The sequence below is a fragment of the Centroberyx gerrardi genome, chromosome 4 (genome assembly GCF_048128805.1).
Source record: "Centroberyx gerrardi isolate f3 chromosome 4, fCenGer3.hap1.cur.20231027, whole genome shotgun sequence".
NCBI classification, from domain to species: domain Eukaryota; kingdom Metazoa; phylum Chordata; class Actinopteri; order Beryciformes; family Berycidae; genus Centroberyx; species Centroberyx gerrardi.
Window position 1 is genome coordinate 12,846,674 of NC_136000.1, and position 21,675 is coordinate 12,868,348.

Genomic DNA, 21,675 nt, shown 5'->3' on the forward strand with positions numbered 1-21,675 from the left:
TTTCAACAAGTTGACCATACTGACCATACCATAGTCAGCAAAGTTTTCAAAAGAATGCATAGTGTGGTGTTGGTGCTATTGATGACACTCACAATTTTGGCATTTTTCCCACTTTTGCGAAGCTGCTGGACTGCGTATGCGTGCTCCACATTGTCCATGGAGACAGCATTGACCATAACCACTCTGTCATTTTCCCTAGAGAGGAGAAACACAGAACAGACAAGTTGGAGTCTCTTTGGAGCAGGTACAGTAATTAAATACTAATAACTAGCAGTCTGACTGGGCTCTTAATAATGGAGCAAGATCTTACTGCAGTAGGCCTTCGGCGGGGCCTCCCTTAAGCACATCTGAGATGACAATGGAGGTCTCGCCACTCTGAAAATGAGGGTTATCCCGACCTCCTGAGATGGCTATCCCAAAGCCAAACCCTGGTGCCTGCACACAGAGAAACATAAATTAGGGCACTGATCTCGTCGTCTTTGTAGACAAAAACCATCAGAAATGAAGAGTTATGAAATCTGATACAGAATAAAAAGGTGTAGACAGACAAGGACAGAGGGCGCTGAGTGAGAACAACATGATAACCTGCTTGTAATTTGCCATCCAAACCACAAATTTTTGGATTGTTTGTGAACCAAATTTACAAACTGTATATTTTTGTTAGCAGTTAAGATATTAGCCATGTCAACTAATACATATTTATTTCTGCTCTCAACAGACTGTAAAATGGTAAGAATGAACAACTTTTCACTGTCAACAGGCACAGACCGCTAGCAGCTGTAGTGTGTTAGCTTCTCCTGGGCAAAGATAGCAAAACAAAGACATATATTGGGATAGAGGGCTGGGTTTCAACAAAGATGGAGGTGGAGAACATGTGAGGGAGGACGGTAGATATTCACCCTGTGTAGTGTTACTGTGTGCTGTTCCCAAATGACAGTCTCCTCCATTGCTGCGCTCTGGAAGACAGAGAGACACAAAACAAACATTGTGAGTTACACCAGAAGACCACAGCACCAGACTTAGATGTACGCTGTTGAGAACAGGACGTTTTTCGAAGTCCAAAGTAGTAAAATGGAGCAGCAAGGTGACCTGTTGGTTAGACTGACCATCCCATGACGAAAGGGTCACGGGTTAAATCCACGTAAAAGCCATGTGTCCAGTCAAAGTGTCCTTGAGCAAGACACTGAATGCTTTTCTGCTCAGTCATTAGTCTGAGCCAGGAAAGTCACTCTGGATAAAAGCGCTAGCAAAAAATGCCTAAAATGTTATGCAAAATGTAAAATAATGCAACATAAGGAAGACATACAACTTTGCTAGTGTTACGGACGTTGTGCTAGTCAAGAGGGCGTCTGTTCCCACTCTCAAACCAATTAGTCTTCTACCTGTTAGCATGACACAAGCCCACGCTACTGATGAAGCCATTTCAAAAGCTCGCTCTTCAAGTTAATTAAGTTGGTGTGCACTGTCAGGTACAACAGTCCAAAATTCATGCTTAAAGTTTTCTGCACTCAAGATGGCAACACTGGTAGACCATGCAAAAATAATTACTTTAATTGCACAGATGATGAGTGCGCAAAAGTTTCAGCATTCAAGTCAGTGTCAGCTTGTTCTCAAAATAGATACGCATAGAATTTCTACCAGATGAATGACTTTAACCTGACTTCTTCAACTCTGTTACACAAGTCTGCAGAATGGTTCATGTGCTCATCATTATCATCTTTTTCAAATGGGAAAATGTGGTGTTGTCTGCACAATCTAATTGCCTTTATCATGAGTAACCTGCTTCCAGGCACCTACGCACAGTGGGCTCCGTATCTCTCTCTGGATGCAGTAGACTTTCATTATGTTGAGTTGAGAAAAGCGAGTGAAAGGCTTTGGATGGTTTCTTTTTTTTAATATATATATATATATATATATATATATATATATATAAATAAATAACAGCCATCTGAGGGATTGAGGTTTTATTTATTTGCATCACTCCTGCATTGCAGGAGAGGGAGATAAGGAATATGCTGAGCCACATTCCAAAGGCTGCACTGTCAAATTCAGTACACCAAGAGCAACAGCACACATGGAAAACATTAATTAGAAACAGTGAGACAGTTAATAGTCTAAAACTATACAGATTTTGAAACACAAAACAATTTGAGCGGGGCCCATTTCCACTTCCCTCTAGTAAGCAGTAAGAACTTCTAGTGACTGGAGAGAGAAGGAGTCCCAAGCCCCGTTTTCTGATGTCACTGGAGTTAGTTCACAGGCGAAATTTAATAAGGATGCAAACTGTCACTGCTATCCACGTGTAAGGCTTCAGCTGGCAGGTTATTCAGCTTGTGTCGTGTTTTACACTGTTGCTTATTTACAGCGATATAGATAGCACCGTCTTGTGCTTGGTTTTAGCTACCGCCGCTCACTCTGGGTTGATAGCCACCAGCACAGCCACAGGCCACTGTCACTGCCAATCAAAGAGACCACACACACACACACACACACACACACACACACACACACACACACACACACACACACACACACACACACACACACACACACACACACACACACACACACACACACACACACACACACACACACAGAGCCAGGAAGTTGAGTGAAACTTAACTTCTAACATGTAGGTGTCAGACAGAGGACACTTCCTTTATGGTGGATCCACAGTATGCGGCTCTATGTTTACAACGCATTGAATACAATAGGTAAAATGATAAAAACCCTGCTACATTAAATACAATGAGGCCACACAGAGGGACTGTAAATCTTTGAAATTAAGGCACATCCTCACATTAACAACCAATAACCACAACAGTAAATGGGAAACTAGAGAAGATAGGACATAGGTCCACGCCTTCAGATGTTAAGTCAGCACTGTCCTCTGTGCCCTATAGATTTCCCCTTATGACATTTCACCTCCCCCACAATCCCAAGATGCATCAGACACTCAATGACAGCGTGTAAAATACTATCACGTCCGTCCCTATGGAGCATATTACAACCCATATCGCGGCACCTTATGCAGTAACCCCCATTTGTCATGTAAATTGATCTAGGGTGCGTGACCTTAATAGGTGAGCTGAGTCATTACTGTACTCCAAGACACGCCAGCACACATTTCCCTCCTGCACTATGCAACTGCAATGCTTTGCCGGTAATTTCTTTGACACGAACTTCCAGCACTTACGACCACCTAGGCAGAAAACACATTGGACAGAATGAGCTCATGTTGCGGCACATTAAAGCGTAGTGAAATATGAGAGGGGGGATGAATCTTTCATTAAAAGCAGCATCGGTTCCAGTGCTTGGACCCTTAGCTTGACACCCTGCTGGCAGCTTCAGACCCATTCACCATTGCTCCCAAAACATCTAGTAGGTTAAGTGCTGTCAGTCCAGTTTTATGTTGAACATATGTACTACAATCCTGGTTGAGCCCTGCAAACAGGGCATTTGTTTTTACAAATTTTTAGAATCATTTTTAGATCATTACCGTACCATTATCAACATGACAACCTGCAAATTATGAATTAATTAAGTTCCCAATACTGAAAACAAAGCCTACATCTTGGATAAGCCACCGGCAAAATATTTCTAAAAATAAATACCATCTGAACAAACACCATTCCAATCTTGGAGGAAACAGTCTCCTACTTTGTTACCTACTGTGGCCCAGTCTCACCAAGTAAGAGGCCGAGCAAACCCACAGTAATTATTTAGCCAACTCTTTGGTTCCACTGCTGTCCTGTTTATTGTTTTACCACCCAGGGTTCTTCCTACAACACATCGTCCCATGTCTGTCGGACCCCGTCGGCCAAGTGCCAAACGTTAGCTAGCGTCTGGGAATATGGGCGGCTGAATGACCCGCCACAAGTGGCCCCAGAGGTTCTTGGCTCAGCAGCAACAGTCAGAAACCCCTCAAGCAGCTTATGGTGGAACTCACAAAAGGAGGGTGAACAAAAGTTTGAACAAGGGAACTCCCTCTGGCCTTTTACAGTGAATACACCACACTTGAGAGAAAAAAAAAAGACTTCTGAATATTAACAAGATTGCTGGAAACAACAGGCATGCATTCTCGCTGGACAAGTTTGCTCTTCGAGGAGGAGGATTTATGTGTCTTGTAGTTGATCAGCAATGTGAAAATGCTGATGCAAAGAACTCTGCAACATTTAGTCTGAATTTATAGAAGGTTTATCACTCTATCGCTTTTCACTGAATGGAAAAGCCAATAAAAGAGGCACTTGTTTCCAGATGACACTACTTCTTTCAGAAGTTCTTTATGGCCATTTACGCAGCATAACACAAACAAACAATACTGGACCCAATGATGCAATCAGGTGATGAGAAATGTGGTTTGCTTGTATGGAAGATATAAAGAAGAAGAACTAAAATAACGCCTACAGTGCCTACTCTAACACTAGTATTTTAGTATAAAATGCTTAAAACAATGTAAAACCCCAAATGGAGCTAAACAGGAGAAATCCAAAAAGGAGTAAAAATTTTACACAATTTGGGAAGAAAAAAGCAAAACAGATTAAACAGGGTCCTGCAGTGTGCATCTCTCCCTCTCCCTTGCTCGCTCACTCACGCACACACACACACACACACACACACACGCGCGCACACCTTTCACTTTGAAGGGATGTAATTTTGCTTTCTCCTCCTGCAGAGCTTGTTGCTCTGGTAACGGTGGGGGAACAGTGTGGTGTTGTTCAAGTGGCCTGACATTTTCAGGCCGTGTCTGAAGGTTCCTCTCAACTGCGTGAGGTTTTAAAAAAAAAACAAAAAAAACACACACACGACTGAATTAATTTAGAAACAAAAGCCGTATTTTTTCACTTAATTGTTGACGCATGTAGGCGTAAGTGTAGTTTGCAATTTGTAACCTAACATTCACTTCAAAAATAGACAACAGCATGTTATCACCTCTTTAAAAACACCGCAAAAATACTATTCTTTGTAGGATTCAATGACACTGAAAGACACACGAGCAACACTTTGCAAGATAATAAAACATGCTGTATTCACGTAACTGTGCTGATAGCATATAGTCCCAAAACCAAGCCAGCGGTTAGACTAACTGCCTCATCTAGAGCCCAAGAGGCTAATCCCCACAGACAACTAAATGTAAGACAAAGAAAGAAAAACAAATAGCGTGCCATCAGAACTGTGCCCTGAAGACTCTGCAGTGCTCTTGTGCACAGTTTGTTGTCAGTGGTGTCGGCATCCAGTAATTGATGAGTTTTTGTGGCACTGTTGTGTATGCCCTTTATGGCCACAAACAACCGGTGCCAACAGAAGCTCAATGCCACAAGCCAGAGCCAGGGCTGGCAGCCACTGCACTGTGGAGGCACACCATGTTGGTTGGGTCATGCTTGGGGGATTACAACCAGGCAACTTGGGAGCCAGCACTACAACACAGATGGATCACACAGCTGAGAGGACAGGAAAGCTGTGGTCAAAGTGGACTGTGTTGACTCAATACACAAACAGGAAACAAAACATTCTTTGGAAAAACTATAGGCCCATTGTGGTTTTATCTATTCCTCTGCCTACCAATAGTCTTTCAAGCTGTTAATATCTGACAAAAAATGACAAATTTGGCCAAGGCTAGAGGTCACATGTATTTGAGTCAGGAATTTAGAGCTAGAGCAAAAAAATGGAACGTCTCCAGACACGAATATTTGTGTGGCCTGTTGGTCCAGTCTGAAGTAAATACAATGGGATACTAGTACATTTTGGCTGTTGTTGGCAAGTTTGTCTACCAGCCACTTTGGCAGGTTACCAGTCTTTTGGAAGTTCTTTTCAATTCTAAAAATCAATTTGGCAGGTGAAATACTGGAAGGGGCTGATCCATGGGTTTAAGTCATGCTTCACATCTCTGCCTCCCTCTTCGCTTCCTTGTCTCTTTACTGCAATATCACAAAAACAGAAGATAGCAAACCCCAATACCCCTGAAAATGTGAATTTCTTAACAGGTATAGCCAACAGCATAGCTTTATTACAGATGCATTAATCCATACACTGTGATAGAAAATGTGAACAAAAATAATAACAGTATCTCCATCTTGCCTTGGAGACAAAAATCCTTAATATACAATGAGTCATCACAACACTCACCTAACATCACCCATGAAGAGGGGAAAAAACATGGTGTTTCATTTTATATTCACTTTGTAATATCATTAAAATTAAGAAGTTAAGGCTCACTGACTTGCTATTCAGCAGAAAAAATAATATTTCTTCTTAATAGGGAACTGAGGCAATTTGGCGGGTGTTTAATTCTCTGATTAAGAGAATAGATTTTATGCTGTAGTATGGTTTAGGGGTGAGGCAGAACCTTATTCAATTTTGACCGCTGTGGGACAGAGTAGCTAAAAATAGCTCTCATTAATTCTGCCGTTGTGATGCTGCAACAGAGTGATTTAAGGGAAACTTGCAGTATGAACACTGGAGAACGCTTAATAACCTCCTGTTGTATTAAATGCCATGAAACTACTGAAACAAATGATGCAATACAACAAAGAAAATAAATTCACTCTCTATCTCTAGTGCCCTTTTGTTGGATTCTTCTGTATGGTCTGAGGAAAACAAAGGGAGGTAGAAATTTCTCATGGATCCTTTCCAGAGCCAGAGTCGTGAAAATGTGGCTATTCAAACAATGTTTCCAAGGGAGGATGTTCTCACTTTAGCTGTTTCCTTGAAGTTCATGCTGGGATAGACTGTCACATATTAGTGCTGCCAAATGACAGATGAAAATTATAGCTATAATTTAGAGCACAGTTTCTTAGATATGGGTTAGGATTGCTGATGTACCAACACAACTTTTTCAATACCAATTCTGAGTACTAAATTTTAAGCTTTGGCCAACACAGAACAGTGACTTGATCAATTACTTTCCCTAAACAATACAGACTTGGACCATTACTTTGGAGTAATTAGACAAAAAATACTGGGGGATAATATATTTTCTCTATTAAAGAGATCCAATTGTTCTTTGTGTGAAAAAGGCAGAAAATAAAGTCACCAAGTGGTATTGGATTTTAGTGAAGGGGGACATTCACCACTACTCTATTTTAGCCTGGTATCAGCTCAAGATAACACACTATCCTTAGTTCAGTGCATCCTTATTCCAAAATTAGACCCAAAATCAGTTTCCACGCTCCAACTACAGGTGGGTCCCCACATGACAAGAGCAGCAATAAAGCTAAATGAGCCTGGGTCTTACGCAGTAAAACAGACCAAATCTCTTATTTGGGTCCTGGCATGGAGAAGTGAAGTTCTAAGAAATCTGGATCTCGGGATCACTGTTAAAACAAACCAGGGATGACACTGACACAAAGACTAGCATGCCAAACCACTGAATAAATTGTTCAGTCCAAACAAGTGTACTTTCAGAACATTGTGTAAGTTGCACTGCGGCCAAAGGCAGAAAACAACAGCGGGATCACACTCCACCTTGGTTGCTGGCAGTGAAGCAGAAAACAAGCAGAATAAGATGATTGATCACTTCAGAAATTGAAAACGATGCGCTGGGGATTGCTGACAACTGCTAAAACTCCCCTGCCTCAGAAAACATATTCAAATGCTGATGAGGGCCCATGCTGTGGCACCAGAGAGGGGGTCCCCTGAGAGGCAAGTGACATTCTGCACATACAATATGGTTACACTGTACTGCGGATCTCTAATGGAGGGGGGAGAGAGAGATGCAGCAATGCACAACTGATAAGAAGGTCAAGAGATGAAACCTATTAACTCTGACATAAAACTTAATCACCAACCATTACCAGCCATGAAAGACACACACAAACACTATAATAGGCTACAGTGGAACAGACTTCCGCCACATTCCCTTCATCTCTTTGCTCTGTTGCATAAGTATTCAGAGAGAACTGGGTCTGGATGCGTGGGAGCTTAAATAGGGGAGTCAAAGGTACTTACATCAGTTCATCCTGGTCATCACAGAGGACACAGACAAAAAGCCTCTCTCCCACCTCCAGCTACTCCTCAGTAAATCCAGCAGGAGATTCCTGCAAATGCACATCAGCAGCCTCAGTGCATGACCGCACCAATTAAGGCTGGGAGGGACTTGCCCCCACCTTCCCTTTCTTTCCTTTCTTTTTTTTTCTGGCTCTGAAACAACTGAAACTACAAGCACAGGTGAGGGGTTATGAAACACACCCCGCAGTCAGAGAAAAGCTAGTTCAAAGCTACACCATAACGGCTCCTCTGCCCCACATGGGTCTGTGTCCTCTCCTAACATCTTTCTCACAATTTCTCCCTCCCTCCCTCTCTCTCTCCCTCTACATGCTCACGGGATCGAAGCAAATCCCCTCTGGCTTGGCAGCGATCTGTGGGATCTGCAGTTCCGCTACAGCATGGGACTCCTCTGTACTAGCGAACATCCATCCGCAGTGTAAACTGCTGTATCGGACTTAACCCTTAAGGTGCCGTGGTGAACCAGAGCAGAATCTATCAATTCTCTCTGCATGTGGGACATTACGATCACGCCCCTCCTCCCCAGGTGTGCTGCATTACATGCATAAATTAGGATCCACATCACAATTACATGGCATAGAAGATTACTGACCACAGAACTGACAGATAACCACAAAGAAAGCATGACATTATAGCCTATTGTGCATTTGTTTTTATATTGGAGCTTGAGTTGAAAAATGATAAACACAAACATAACTGTAAGTGAACTGCATCACTCACAAACATTTCCTAAAATTAACAGGTTGTAAAAACAAGGCAGATGAAATTAAGGCCAAAATCAACAGCCCTGGACAGGGACATCTCAAAGGTGGAGCTACACAGCGAGGAAAACAAGGAGGCATGCCTGACTTGTATAATATTTAATATAATTAAAATCTTATATTAAATATTATACAAGTCAGGCATGCCTCCTTGCACTAGTCACCAAGAGACTACAGCACTGTTCTTTTATATTACACGGACTAGTGTAGCAACATTTCATTGTGCAAATATGTGAATTCATCCTTAGGCTACCTGCATAGGCCTGTGGTGGCTTAGTTTAACTTACAAAAACAAACCATTATCCCATACATTTACTCAACCCCACGCACTGAAGCATTCCCTATTGCCCGACTGGATGCACTGTGCTGTTCTTGTCAATGAAGAGTTTTGGGGCGCCCTGGTGGCTCAATGGTCTAAGGCGCATATCATGTAACCGCAACGTCCTGGGTCCAGCATGGGACCTTTGTCACATGTCATCCCCCCTCCCCTCTCTCCCCAATCTTACACACTACATCCCCGAATTTCCCCAAGGGGATTAATAAAGTGATATCTTATCTTTATTATAGACTGTCAAATAAAGGCTAAAATGCCCCATGCTATGGTATAGTTAGTGTAGAGAATGTAAATCTCTTGTTGCGTCTTTCCCTTAAACAACCTTTTATGGATTAATTATGGCGCTTCTAATTATTAGAAGCCACACCTACAGAAAGTAAGCTGACTGTTCTGTTACTGTGAAAGAGGTTCTGAGTATAGCCAGGCTCTCACCCAAATTTTACCCCTCTTAATGTGTGAGTGTGTATCAGCTGCAGAGCTCACCTTGCCGCACTGAAGATAAAACAGTGGATGTAAGGAGCCTGTAGGTAACACACAGTGACTACTTTCTGAATAAAACAGGCCACTTTGGTATAGCCAAATTAAAGAGTGAACAATTTGAGTATGGATCTACACAATGTTATCACAGATGTGTTTGTGGCTGTGAAAGAGGAAATATTTGAAATTGAAAAGAATATACCACCTATAAACAAATACACAAAATATAATATCATAAACGTAGAGGTAGAAAGTAGAAAAACAAAAACTCAAAAACACATAAGCCCAGGTTTGCCACTTTGCGATACTGTGAAATAAGCACTCCAGCCTAAACAGAATTCAATATACAAATGCTGTTGCATTCACACGAATAATTAGCCAACGTTTATCGGCATTGTAGTGCATGGGCTTAATACCAAACCAAGGCCAAGGGTTCATAACATCCCGCTTTCCAGTCAAGATAATTATCAAGTTGGACTAGCCCGACATGAAATCCTCTCACTGCTGGCAAGGGGATGGGTTAAATTTACATCCCTGATGGCAGCGCCTAAGAGTGGTGACAGATTCCATACATACTTTCCTCTCTCCACTGCCTTCTGCTTACCGGCCTCGAAATGAATCATCTCCACATCAACCGAAAGAGGCATGTAGAGAACATGGGGTGCTAATCACTACAACTCATCTTGGATTCCAGTAGTTCAGCCACTTATAAGTCCTCCTCCTCTTCAGTATTCAATTCATAACTACAGAATTCAGAGGTAAATAAACCCCTGTTCTACTTCTCCCCTTAGCTCCAAATTTTTTTCTTTTCCTAGCAGGTTCCTAGCACATGATCACTTTATGTTCACAGGAATACCAGGCATCGTGGCTCTGACTGTTGCACTCAGTACTGGTTGCTTGCAATGTTGCTGATCTGAGAATTGAAGCTTAATCTACTTTGAAGTCGCTCTGGATAAGAGTGTCAGCTAAATGCCTAAAATGTAAAGTGAAATGTTTTAGGAACACAAAAAGCAAGAAAATGGCAAAAAAAAAAAAAAAAAGCAGTAATAATTCCCAACATAAATGAATGGGAATTCTATATCCAATATACCAAAATCCTGAAAAATCACATCCCTGAGAATATAGCCTACAACAAGAAGCAATTATGTGTAATACAATTCTCAATAATCTCAGTGTTTAAAAAGAAACAGTCAAGGTGAAAAGCATGTTCCAGTCCAGCAGTAACTATATATCAATGACTTAAAAAAAACCCACTAATGTTGCCAACGACACGGTATTTTTAAGAGCCTATACGTAATGATTGGGTTTCAAGTTCCGACAAGGAGGAAACAGACTGATTGATCAGTGGCTGAACATAGCATTAGAGCCCCGATGTTTTTTTTTTTTGGCTTGTTATTGACTCCTTAGTATGATGAAACTGCAGCATACTTTATATAGCTGTAAGTCTTTCCTGTGTTTGTTTTTAGGTATTCATCCCTCAGGATGTAAAGGTGGACCAATGGTGCTTCTGCTAGACCTTCGCTGACAGGCAAGGGAAGAGCAGAAAGCATTTTGATTCTGTACCTGATTCGGTAAAAGCCATCTAAGGAAAATGACAACATAACAATAAAAGAATGCATGCATGTTAGGCTAATATGCTTTAAATACTGTAAGTCCAAGACCCTAAACCATCTGTCCCAACCTCTTCTACTTTAAATGGGTTATGAATGATATGGTGTAGTCTGGTCTAGGTGCTCCTTGAGAGGGTTAATAACTGAGGTTAGCCGAGTTGCATGTTAAGAGATGCGTTTTTTTTGTGTGGTTTTTTTAATATTTATTTTTGGCATTTTTATGCTTTATTTGACAGAGTTAGTGAGAGAGAGACAGGAAGGCATGGGAGAGAGAGAGAGAGGGGAGGACATGCAGCAAATGACCGCGGGCCGGATTCGAACCCGGGTCGCTGCGGGAAGGACTGAGCCTTATGGTACGCGCTCTACTCGGTAGTTTAAATCTCAACTGAAAAGATCAGATTCTTCATGTTTTTTTGCTAGTCAGGCTTAAGAAAAAATATCTGAATCATATCATAGAAAAAAAATCTGATTTGAGCTTTTGATTTCTCTGGATCATTTTCCACAAAAAACCACAACTCACTCGATACACACACTCAGGAATCATGGCTATTTGTGAACAGGGTCTATTTTTGAGACTCCGTAGCTGGGGTCAGTGATTATAACCAGAGCCTGAGAGTCTGTCCCACACACATGTGCCAGGAAATCAGCTCCTGAACTCAATCAGCCCAGTGGAAGTTATCAGTGCCCCACACAGAGCACACAGAGGGCAGGAATGTGCTGATAAGCAGTGCCGCCTCCCTGCACCCTGCCTTCTCTCCCTCACTGATTGAAGTGAAGACAAAGGGACCAATGAAAAACAGTAACGATAAGGGATGTTTCTGCACCATAAGAAAAAGGAGGTTCATGCTGAAATGTGATTGATTGGAGATGATGCAGCCCTCTTCGTCCTGATAATTCCACACCTCTTTCAAATAGGGATTTACGATGGACGTGATTTATACAAGGCTGAGCAGGCTTCTGTGTCACTGGAGCTATAACCATAATGTAAACGTACCATTTGTTAACACAGAAAGACCTACTATGGGGACATGGACTTTAATTTCATTTTTTTTTTTTTTATAAGCGTGTTTGCTGGGGAGTCATAGCTTGGTCATACATCAGAGCAATGACCTTTCAATGTCTGAGGCACCCATCAATCAACTTCCCCATTACAGGAAAAAACTCACCTCATCTAAAATCCAAGTAGTACAAAAGGTATCAAGGATGAGAGAAGATACTTCACCAACCACCATGACGCATATCACTTATAGGCCTATATAACACATATATACCTAATCATTTAAAGTCTTACCAACAAAAAGTCAGTGATTATTATCAGTGGGTGTCGTACAGTTTACTATTTCATTAAATTGTATCTGGGATAGTCTTGGCTGGGAAGAGTAACAAAAAACAACTTTTACTCTATGATCACTTTTTTTACGTTTTACGTCAGCATGGGAAAAAAAGCTAAGCTCTCCTGCGGCAACAGTTGCCATATAATTAATCTTGTGCCAGTATTGCTACGGTAAAGTACATTAACAGAGAAGCGTTTCAGTGGACACAAGGAGGGAGGAGGAGATTAAATTGGGTTGGACTGCAGAATAGGAAAGCCCCAAACTGATTAAGATTTATGATATCAAGAGGGGTGATAAAAAAATGGTCTCAGAAATGATCAGTAATAAATCCATCTCACTCTGAAGTCAAGTCTTCAGTGGACAGATATTTCACAATGGTCCTAATGGTACAAACGAATCAATAAAATAAGCATAGATACTTTAGGATAGCGCAAAATAACCCATAATTTAGTCCCTCTTTAGGCCTTGCTTTGTAGTGTCATGTGACGCTGTTGGGAACACTAAAAAGCTTCTTCGCCATTCCACTGTATGGTTTTCCAGCTCCCTATCTGGTTGAACACAATTAGTGTATTCCTACCATCAAAGGAGTACCCCAAGGCATCACCCTTGGCCCCTTTTATATCAATACCATAGCCCATTTGGTTGGAAGTTCATCTGCATGCCAATGGCACACTCTTGAACCAACCTGGACTGCATGAAATCTCTGAGTTTTAGAAAAATGCAGCAAGCTTTCTTTCTCCACACTGAACCTTGCGTTAAATGTAAGTCTATTAGTAAGCCTGTTGTCATCTAGGTCTGTCATAACCTGCAGCTGAATTAGCTCTTTGCTCCACACAGTTTCTCCAAATATATACTTGGGTAGGCAAAATATCAGAATCATTCATCCTTCCAAAATCACAATGATTCAGATGACCGTTGTTCCCATGACAGCTTAGGGCGACATGATTTACAGGTCAACATATATGGCTGCCCTTGAGCTGTTTTACTGAGGCAACAAGCTTGCCAGCAGCATTCCTTGCACACCACTGCAATCTGAATTCCTCCAAAAGCTGGCAATTGAGATGTGCACTGAAACATCTCTTGGCTGATACAAAATCCTCTCTGCTCTGCCCCCTTCATTTGACTAATCTGTTGCCATTTAAAATACCTTTATATTTCTATCTTGAGGTCAGTGATGACATGTTTTAATTGTTCCACAACAGCAATACCTAAGAGTAAAACATAACATTTGCTGTAAAATAGTCTTTCAACTGTTTACTCATTTTATACTGAATTATTGACAAATTACGATACTTGTTTTTTTTATATATATATATTATTGTATGGTGATAATATTATTTTGGGAGCTACCGTGAAATTCCCCAAACCTATTAACCATTATAAAAAACAGAACCAGAGACTTCTATGACAAAACTAACTCCATCAATCCATGTCAGCATACACCTTAATTGCACTCCAGTTAAAAAGACAAGCTATCAGCTATCAGAGTGGACAGCGTGCCATGTCCCAACAAGATAACGTCATCTCTCTGTATACTGTATGTCTAGTTTACAGCAAATGCAAGCACAGCTAGACACGCACACTAAACAAACGATAAGCATCCACACGCGATGCTGTCTATCAATATTCAACAGGTGACGACTGGTGCTTTTGCTCATGTTAGCTGTCCATCCGTTGGTATGGAAACGAGCTACCAATATAGCTAGCTAGCTCAGATTAACTAAACCAAACACTGTAGTGGACAGGCAAGCCCACACACCCAGCTGACATAACAGTGCGCAAGGACAGCTGGCCAACTAGATAGGCATCGGATAGGCAGGTACTTCACTGCCACCAGACTACTGTTGGCTAACCAGCTAATGTTAGCTAACTGCTACCTAGCTGGATAGCTTTACTAACCGCCCATCAAAACAAGGAGAGACATGGTATGACCTTCCATTTAATTTAGAAAAATGATATCATAATTCTAGTAACTGACCTTACGTTACCACTCCCTGCTTGGCTCATGCAGTCTGACCACTTAATAATCTTATGCCCCCTTTCTGCTACCGATACCCTCTTGGTCAAATCAACCCTGGCTGGCCGACATTTTGTTCCAGAAGCTAACGCTAGCTCTTCCTAGCTACCTGGCAGCGCGCACTTGACGTGGAACAACCCGTCTACCCAGTGACAGCTTCATCGCAAGGCATTTCATGATTTTATTTAACGGCTTTTACAAACTCCTGTAAAATGAATGCAGCGAACGTCGTTAAAATGTTTTCATTCAGTAAATAACATGACAACGTTAGCCTGTAAGCTTACTCTAGCTAGACAGCTAGCGTTAACCCGTTAGCATAGCGCATAAATTCAGCTTGCTAGCACTGAGGTAACGTTAGCTACCTTGGCTTGGCTTGCCTCTGCACTGTTAGCGCTCGCTTGTACCCGCAGAGGGACACACAACAAGTCAGCCTCTTCGGCTGGGAAAAAAACTTTCCCAAATACTCACAGATACATCAAGAAACCCATTCACCTTCGCAAAGCAATGGTCCTCACGGCGTATGTCTGAAAATCTTATAGAAAAGGAATGAATTGGTCTTCCTGGTGTGGCTCCAAAGCAGCCGCACTGCAATAGCAGGCAGTGGATGCCTTCCCCCCCTCTGCTCGTTCACTTCGGTTTCCTTCACAGCCGCGGTGACAGTGACAGGTTCGCTTGGAACAAACCATTTGGTTTCATCCGCGGGGGGAGCGGAGAGGCGGAGAGGCGGAGAGGCGGTGGGCAGTCCACAGCAGCCGCAGCAGCAGCAGCACTACCCAGCATCAAGCGCCATTCCGCTGTGAGAGCAAGCGGTCGTCGATTCGACAGTGAAAATACACCGATAAAGCTTTATCATGCCCAGTGAACACATTAGGTCCTACGGTGGATTAATGGATCCGACTATTACCTATTTCAATTGCACTGATTAATGAGAGCACCTTAGAAGTAATACTAATCCTAATACATTCTAGAAGGATATTGTAAAAATATTACAGCAAAAGGACAAGTCCTAATAGGAATATTATAGTCATGCCATTGCAGATAAAAATACCACAGAGTAGCCCTACTATAAGGTCACTGTAAGCTCACTATGGAATACTTACGCTGCAAATCCCTAGGGTAACAGATATTTTTCCTTAGGGTCGGCTATTGATTAATTTTGACCTATCTATATTTCAAATACATGGATTAAAGATAACAGGAATCATGTCATTTTGACACTACATTATGAATAAAATGTATGTAGACCCGATTCCTTTTTTTTATTTTTTTTTTTATTTAACAGATAGATGTTATGGTTTAATTGGCTATACTTTAGTCAAGTGGGCTCTTTTCCATTAAATCTATCTGTAACCTGTGTATACAAAAACAGCTTCTACTTCTATGTTGATTGACTGATCGAACGAACGAAAAGAACCGAAAAGAAGCTAAAATAATTTCAAAAAGGATACACTATGACTTTAGACAGGCCTAAAACTTTTAAACTGGGCCTATATATCCATAAGAATTAACAGTTTACTAGCGGGGATAAACTGGTAATGTAGCAAAAGATAATAAAACAATATGAAGAAAAATGCCAGCTAGAAAAATACATAAGAAAGTAAGCATCCCTATTTTGATCTTGGTGTCGGCTACCAAAAATAGACGGGTTTTTTTTTCCAAGTGATCCTCATCTCCCTGTAGCATAGGCCCGTACTACAGGCTATCTGCAGGTAGACTGCAGTAATAGGCTATTGTGCAGACAAAGCATTGTCAGCTTTGCTGCAAGTGACCTAACCAGTTACATTTTATCTTCTCTGTGCTTTTAACAAGCACCCTGATCAAATAGAGAGCTAATAAATGGGTGTAATGATGAGTGAGCGATTCAGTTTGTAGTGAGAGACCATAGTGCTGCTAGATTTCTCACATATGCCTCTATTGAAGTAAAAACAGGGAGTAATTTGGAAGTGTTCTCCAGAATATATTTTTAGCTTTATTCAGTGCTGTAAATATAGCCTAGACTATTAGCACAATACATTTAGACCCAGTGCTGAGCAGCACCTGTTTTTGTCTGTGGATTATTTAGTGTTGAGGCTGTGCTTCAGTAATTAAGACCCTTCACTTGCCAAGCTAACTTTCAATCACTTATTTACAAAGCATTAAAAAAATAGGGCATTTTAAACATTTATTACATTCACCAACAAGATCCAAGAGGATCTTATTATCGCCAGAATTTTACATCCAGTTGCATATTGTTCATTTGACAACGTATTCTGCTACGAATTATGAAAAGACTGTCTCACATTCAGCAGGCCTAACCTTTAAGGTTTGGTGTGATAGACAGTGAGTGTTTTGAGTGATAAGGCATTCTTTGAACCAAAAGGATTGGACAAGGCCAAGATGGGTTATCCCTCATATCTCTCGGCGCTCGTGTGTGTTCGTGCTTGAGCTTCTTTGACAGTTATTGCTCACTATATACTGTCCCCTTGTTGGCAGTGGTGTATAATCATCAAAACCTGCAATTTATTTCAAAATGTTAGCTTTCCACAAAACCTGCTTTGGGGGAAAAGCAGGAGAGGCCCTTAATTTGGAAGATTGTTTGCATTAATGTTATATTGTTGTGAATGCAGGAAACAGATTGAGGAAATCTATTTGGACATCACTTATAACCCTAGTAAATATAAAACCTATCTAGTTAAGGCTAAGGTAGGCCATGTAAACAGTAATGACATTCTGCAGATATAAAGCCATTTAAAATGCAGGGGATAGAACTAAAATCCACCCTACAGTCACGATGCTCAATACTCCTTCCCATGGGGTATACAGATGTAATCAATATACAGTAGAATGTAAATTGTGCACTGCACCAAACCGCACTCTTAAGACTCTATTCCATGCACTGTAGTTTCTGTGCTGGTTTCTAGAAGTGGCTAATTCTATGCAGCACCTTCTGTTGTGCATTTTGTCACTTTGTGACCGTTCTTGTCACCTCTACCTCTTGCACTAATGAGCGCAGGAGGAGATAGGGGCTGAATATAATGCTGGAGGAGCACAGAGGTCCTGCAATGTTGCTGACGTAAGGAGACTTGCCGCAGATTCCATTGGAGGATCGGAAGGAGGGGGGTGGGGGCATCTTGAATGGAAGAATGTGAGTTGGCCAAGGTCATAAGAATTAGATAAACAAGGGCAGTCATAGACATCCTGTGGAAAAACAAAATATGATGAACAGCAGGATATCTTGTAGATGTTAAGCAAAGAAAACGACACAAATCACGGTAAAAAGTGACAAGCTACAGCACAAGGTGAAGAATTCAGCTACTGTGTATCTGTGACTTGCACCTCTGTTACACCTCTGTTACAGCTGTGTCTTGGTGATAGTGTCCAGTGGTAATGATAATGGGCAGAGCTTAGGCAATATGTCAGGACAATATGTCATTTAGCATGAGTGATGGTTGGCCGATGGCAATGAATTGTCATCAAGCAGCACAGTATTAAAAGTGACTAAAGGCTTGAATCAGAAAATATAAGCTATCAAAAGCCTTTCCCTGGAAATACACGAATGTAAACTTTTTAAGATCTGTGCGTTATTGGATTGGCTTTGATGTGAGCTTATGCTGCTTAATGTTCTCTGTGGAAGCCCTTGAAATACCCTCTGTTAACGCTGTGACAGTGTTTGCATCACTAGCTCTAACAGCACAGAGGGAGTTTCACATGCCGTGCAACAGAATTATGCAGCCCCCTCTCTCCCATCAGCACATTTGGGCACAGAGACAGGATCCAAAACCAGAATATGACTGCAGGACCAAATCACACAAGTGGAAAAGCAAATTAGAAATTCACAGCAGGTTGCCTTTTAGAGTGCGCTGCCCCTGACGGTGAGCGAGTCACCTCCCAACTGTACAGGTCAGGAAAACAGCCTACTAAGCAAAGGTCGGTGTGGCTATCCATGAGCTTTTATGACTGCAGCTATCGTATGACACGACAGACATTAAACATAGCACTGCAGCAGATGAAAATAAATAAAAGCATTTGTCTAATGGCTATAGGAGAGAGAAATGCTATAATTTAACACCGCTTGGTCAAGGCTGCAAGATGATACAGGAGACTCTCTGCCTCTTATGTTGCTATCTCTAGTCTTTGCTTTGACAAACCGGAGCACATCAATGTAATCCCATAATGAAGCTGCCACTTTAATATATTTCTATGATCTCTGTGTTGTCCTCTGTCAGCATCCTGTATCCATGACCTCTGGCATGAGAACCCAGCACCCCTGACTTTTTTTTGACACCTAACCCATCAGTTCTCGACACACGCACGCTTTACACAACGGCACACGGGTATGCGGTGCTGCTTTAGCACATTCAGAGCTGGAAAGAGAGAAAAGGTTCTGTGAGGTAGCAAGCATGAGCCGCCTGGTGAAGTCAGCAGAAAAAAACACCTCATCGAAAAGGTGCTTTATAGAAGAATGAAGTGTGACCTCTGTGAAACAGGGCTGCAGATAAAGGAAAATGCAGCTGAAGCATGCAGGAGATGCAGTTAGGCTGCAGCCTGGTTATCTCTCCCCAGCTCATCTGACAGTGTGTGATTGCGATCTAATATTGTTTTAGTGCCACCTGTCTCACAAAGGAGCAAATATTTTGATGCATGTGGATTGATGAGCGCAGATATTGCCTCATTGATTTAGAGTATTCCATTCAGACGCAGAACATGCACTTTCTGCATTAGATTTCAGATTTCAACTTTCACAATTATCGATGCAGCAGGCTTTGCTCCTTAGGCTTTTGTGTTGTCAGCTTTTATATGGGGGCCAACTGTAAAGCAATTAAGCAATTGATTTTGCAGAGAACTAATTTTGTTCCTCCTGGTTTATCTGTAGCTCAAATGGAATGATGAAGTTTATATTTTTTTATTCGCAATTGTATTCTCATTACCAAGGACAAGGTTTTGTGTTTCTAACAGCTTGCGGCCGGTGTTAGCTTACACCAATACTATCCAAGAGATACATGTTTGACAATTTTGCTGTTGTATTGATTGCAACGGAAATGCAGCACAGAAACAAAGCAATCTAAATCTAGTGTCAAGAGTATGGGTTTCACCACATGCAAATCTTTTCACTCTCAATATTTGTCTGCACTGACAGACTGTGTGTACAGTATATTTTTGAACATGAAATGTGCTTGCTTTCATGTGCATTAATGCAGTTTGTCAAAAATGTTTCATCCTGTGAATACTACATAGATTTTTTTAATCAATTTCTGCTTTACAGGCAGATATCTGAACTAATGTTGATGAGCTACAGGCTGCAAAAAAGAGACAGACTCCACCTGACACTGTGGACTTATGGGTTGTGATTCACATAGCACAAATCTGGATTTAGCCATTCATAACTGCAAAGCTAAAATCAGAATCCATGTGCAGAGATGAAATCCACATTTTTCAAGATTCCCCAGTTGAATCTATAATCTCTGTCTCATTTTTTCCCACCCAGAGCCGAGAGCTCAGACATATCAGATGACATGAAATGACCTCACCATCTCCAGCCACCAGATCATGTGACAACAGACACAGCAGTGCAGGTCACCGACATGCAAATCCTCACAGGATCAAACTATAGCAACATGTATAGTAGGTTCTTAACAGTTACCGTGTTTAGCAAAGAAGCAATCACCTAAGTATGTTTATCCCAGGGGGAGAGCACAAATGCTAATAAAGATTAACAATTCCAATCAGTTAATGTGGATGATACCGAGCTGCCTGTATGAGAGAGAGACAGAGAGAGAGACAGAGAGAGAGAGAGAGAGAGACAGAGAGAGAGAGAGAGAGAGAGAGAGAGAGAACTGGGGAGAGAGAGAGGGATCTTTAGCAGCAAAATGGTGTGTTGAATTATTTTGCTTTTGAACACATGCCCAGATCATAGATTGCAGTGCTAACAACGAAGCTGAATTCCTTGGGGGAATAAAAGCTTTTAAACCAGCAGGATCCTGATCAATCCAATTGTGATTTCGCAGACAGCTGGAAATGGCAACGGCAGATTAATTAGCCATGTTAATTAGCCATAAAGACTCTGAGGCTCTTCTCATGGAAGTCCAGTGAGACTCACTGGTCTAAAACCTACAAGGTTTTTCAAAAACACACTGACATCACAGACACTCCTGCAATCAGAGTGAAACCAGCTTACACACACTCTGACTTATGACGAGAACTACAGGTTAAATTATTGTTTGTAGCCTATTAATTAATTAGTGGCTGTAACTTTTTATTTTCCTTGAAACAGCCCTTTGATTTGGTTTGTAAAACATATGATTGAATTCATAAGGAGTTGAGAATGTCTTTTCATGACATTTCAGAAGAGAGCAACCTTGGTCGGGACGAGAGTAAAGCAATTAGGGGCCCTGATGATGTGGGATCAGATGCTCCCTTTGGACCGGAGCGGGGGGACTGGGGGGGGGGGGCAGGTGATGGGGTAACAGGGAGAGGAAGAAACAGGGAGAAAAATCACCCTGGGGTAATTTACCGCACTGCGGAAAGAAGCCAGAGAATACTATAAATCTCCACAGCTTCTCAATTCAACTGGAAATTAATTTTGTTTATCACAACTACAGTGGGTTGACTCATCGATAAATCCACAAAAGAAAAAAAAAAAATCAAACCGCAATTATTGTTTAACAGAGCAAACAGTGCAAGGTTGCCCCCTGTGCAATACATCAGATGAGTGTGGTTAGTTTTTTTTTTCTGTGTGTGTGCGTGCGTGTGTGTGTGTGTGTGTGTGTGTGTGTGTATGAGTGTTTAAAGAAATAAAGAGAGAGAGACAGACAGACAGAAATGCAAACTGCAGGACCCTGTTAAATCCGTTATTCCCCCCATATTCTGTTTAGTTTTTACTCCTTTTGGATTTCTCCTGTTTTTGCTCCATTTGAGATTTTATATTATTGTAAGCATTTTTATACTCAAATGCAAGTATTTGAGTATAAAAGTATACACAAGGCTCAGAATAGACATACTGTAGGCATTATGTTTAATCATATCTTCCAGGCAACCAAACCACATTTCTCATGACTTGACTGCAACATATAAAAAAAAAAGAAGACAAAACATGAAATATCAATACAGTTATTGTGTAACAGAGCCAACGATGCAAGGCTGCCCCATGTACAATACCTTT

General features: G+C 41.4%; 1 protein-coding gene across 9 annotated transcripts in view; it reads right to left on the reverse strand.

Moving 5' to 3' along the window:
• Nucleotides 1-15,147, reverse strand: part of tjp1b (tight junction protein 1b) — a 33,147-nt gene extending 18,000 nt beyond the window's left edge. For 8 of the 9 annotated variants that reach the window (XM_078283256.1, XM_078283257.1, XM_071896585.2 and 5 more), the window contains exons 1-4: nt 15,030-15,147; nt 900-956; nt 311-435; nt 93-195 (exon numbers count right to left, since the gene is read on the reverse strand). In XM_078283256.1, coding sequence (XP_078139382.1) covers nt 93-195; nt 311-435; nt 900-947 — 276 coding nt within the window. In that variant the 5' untranslated portion in view covers nt 948-956; nt 15,030-15,147. Of the gene's footprint in view, nt 1-92; nt 196-310; nt 436-899; nt 957-15,005 lie in introns of all 9 variants that reach the window. The other variant, XM_071896584.2, reaches the window with a different exon arrangement.
• Between the last annotated feature and the right edge of the window lie 6,528 nt (nt 15,148-21,675).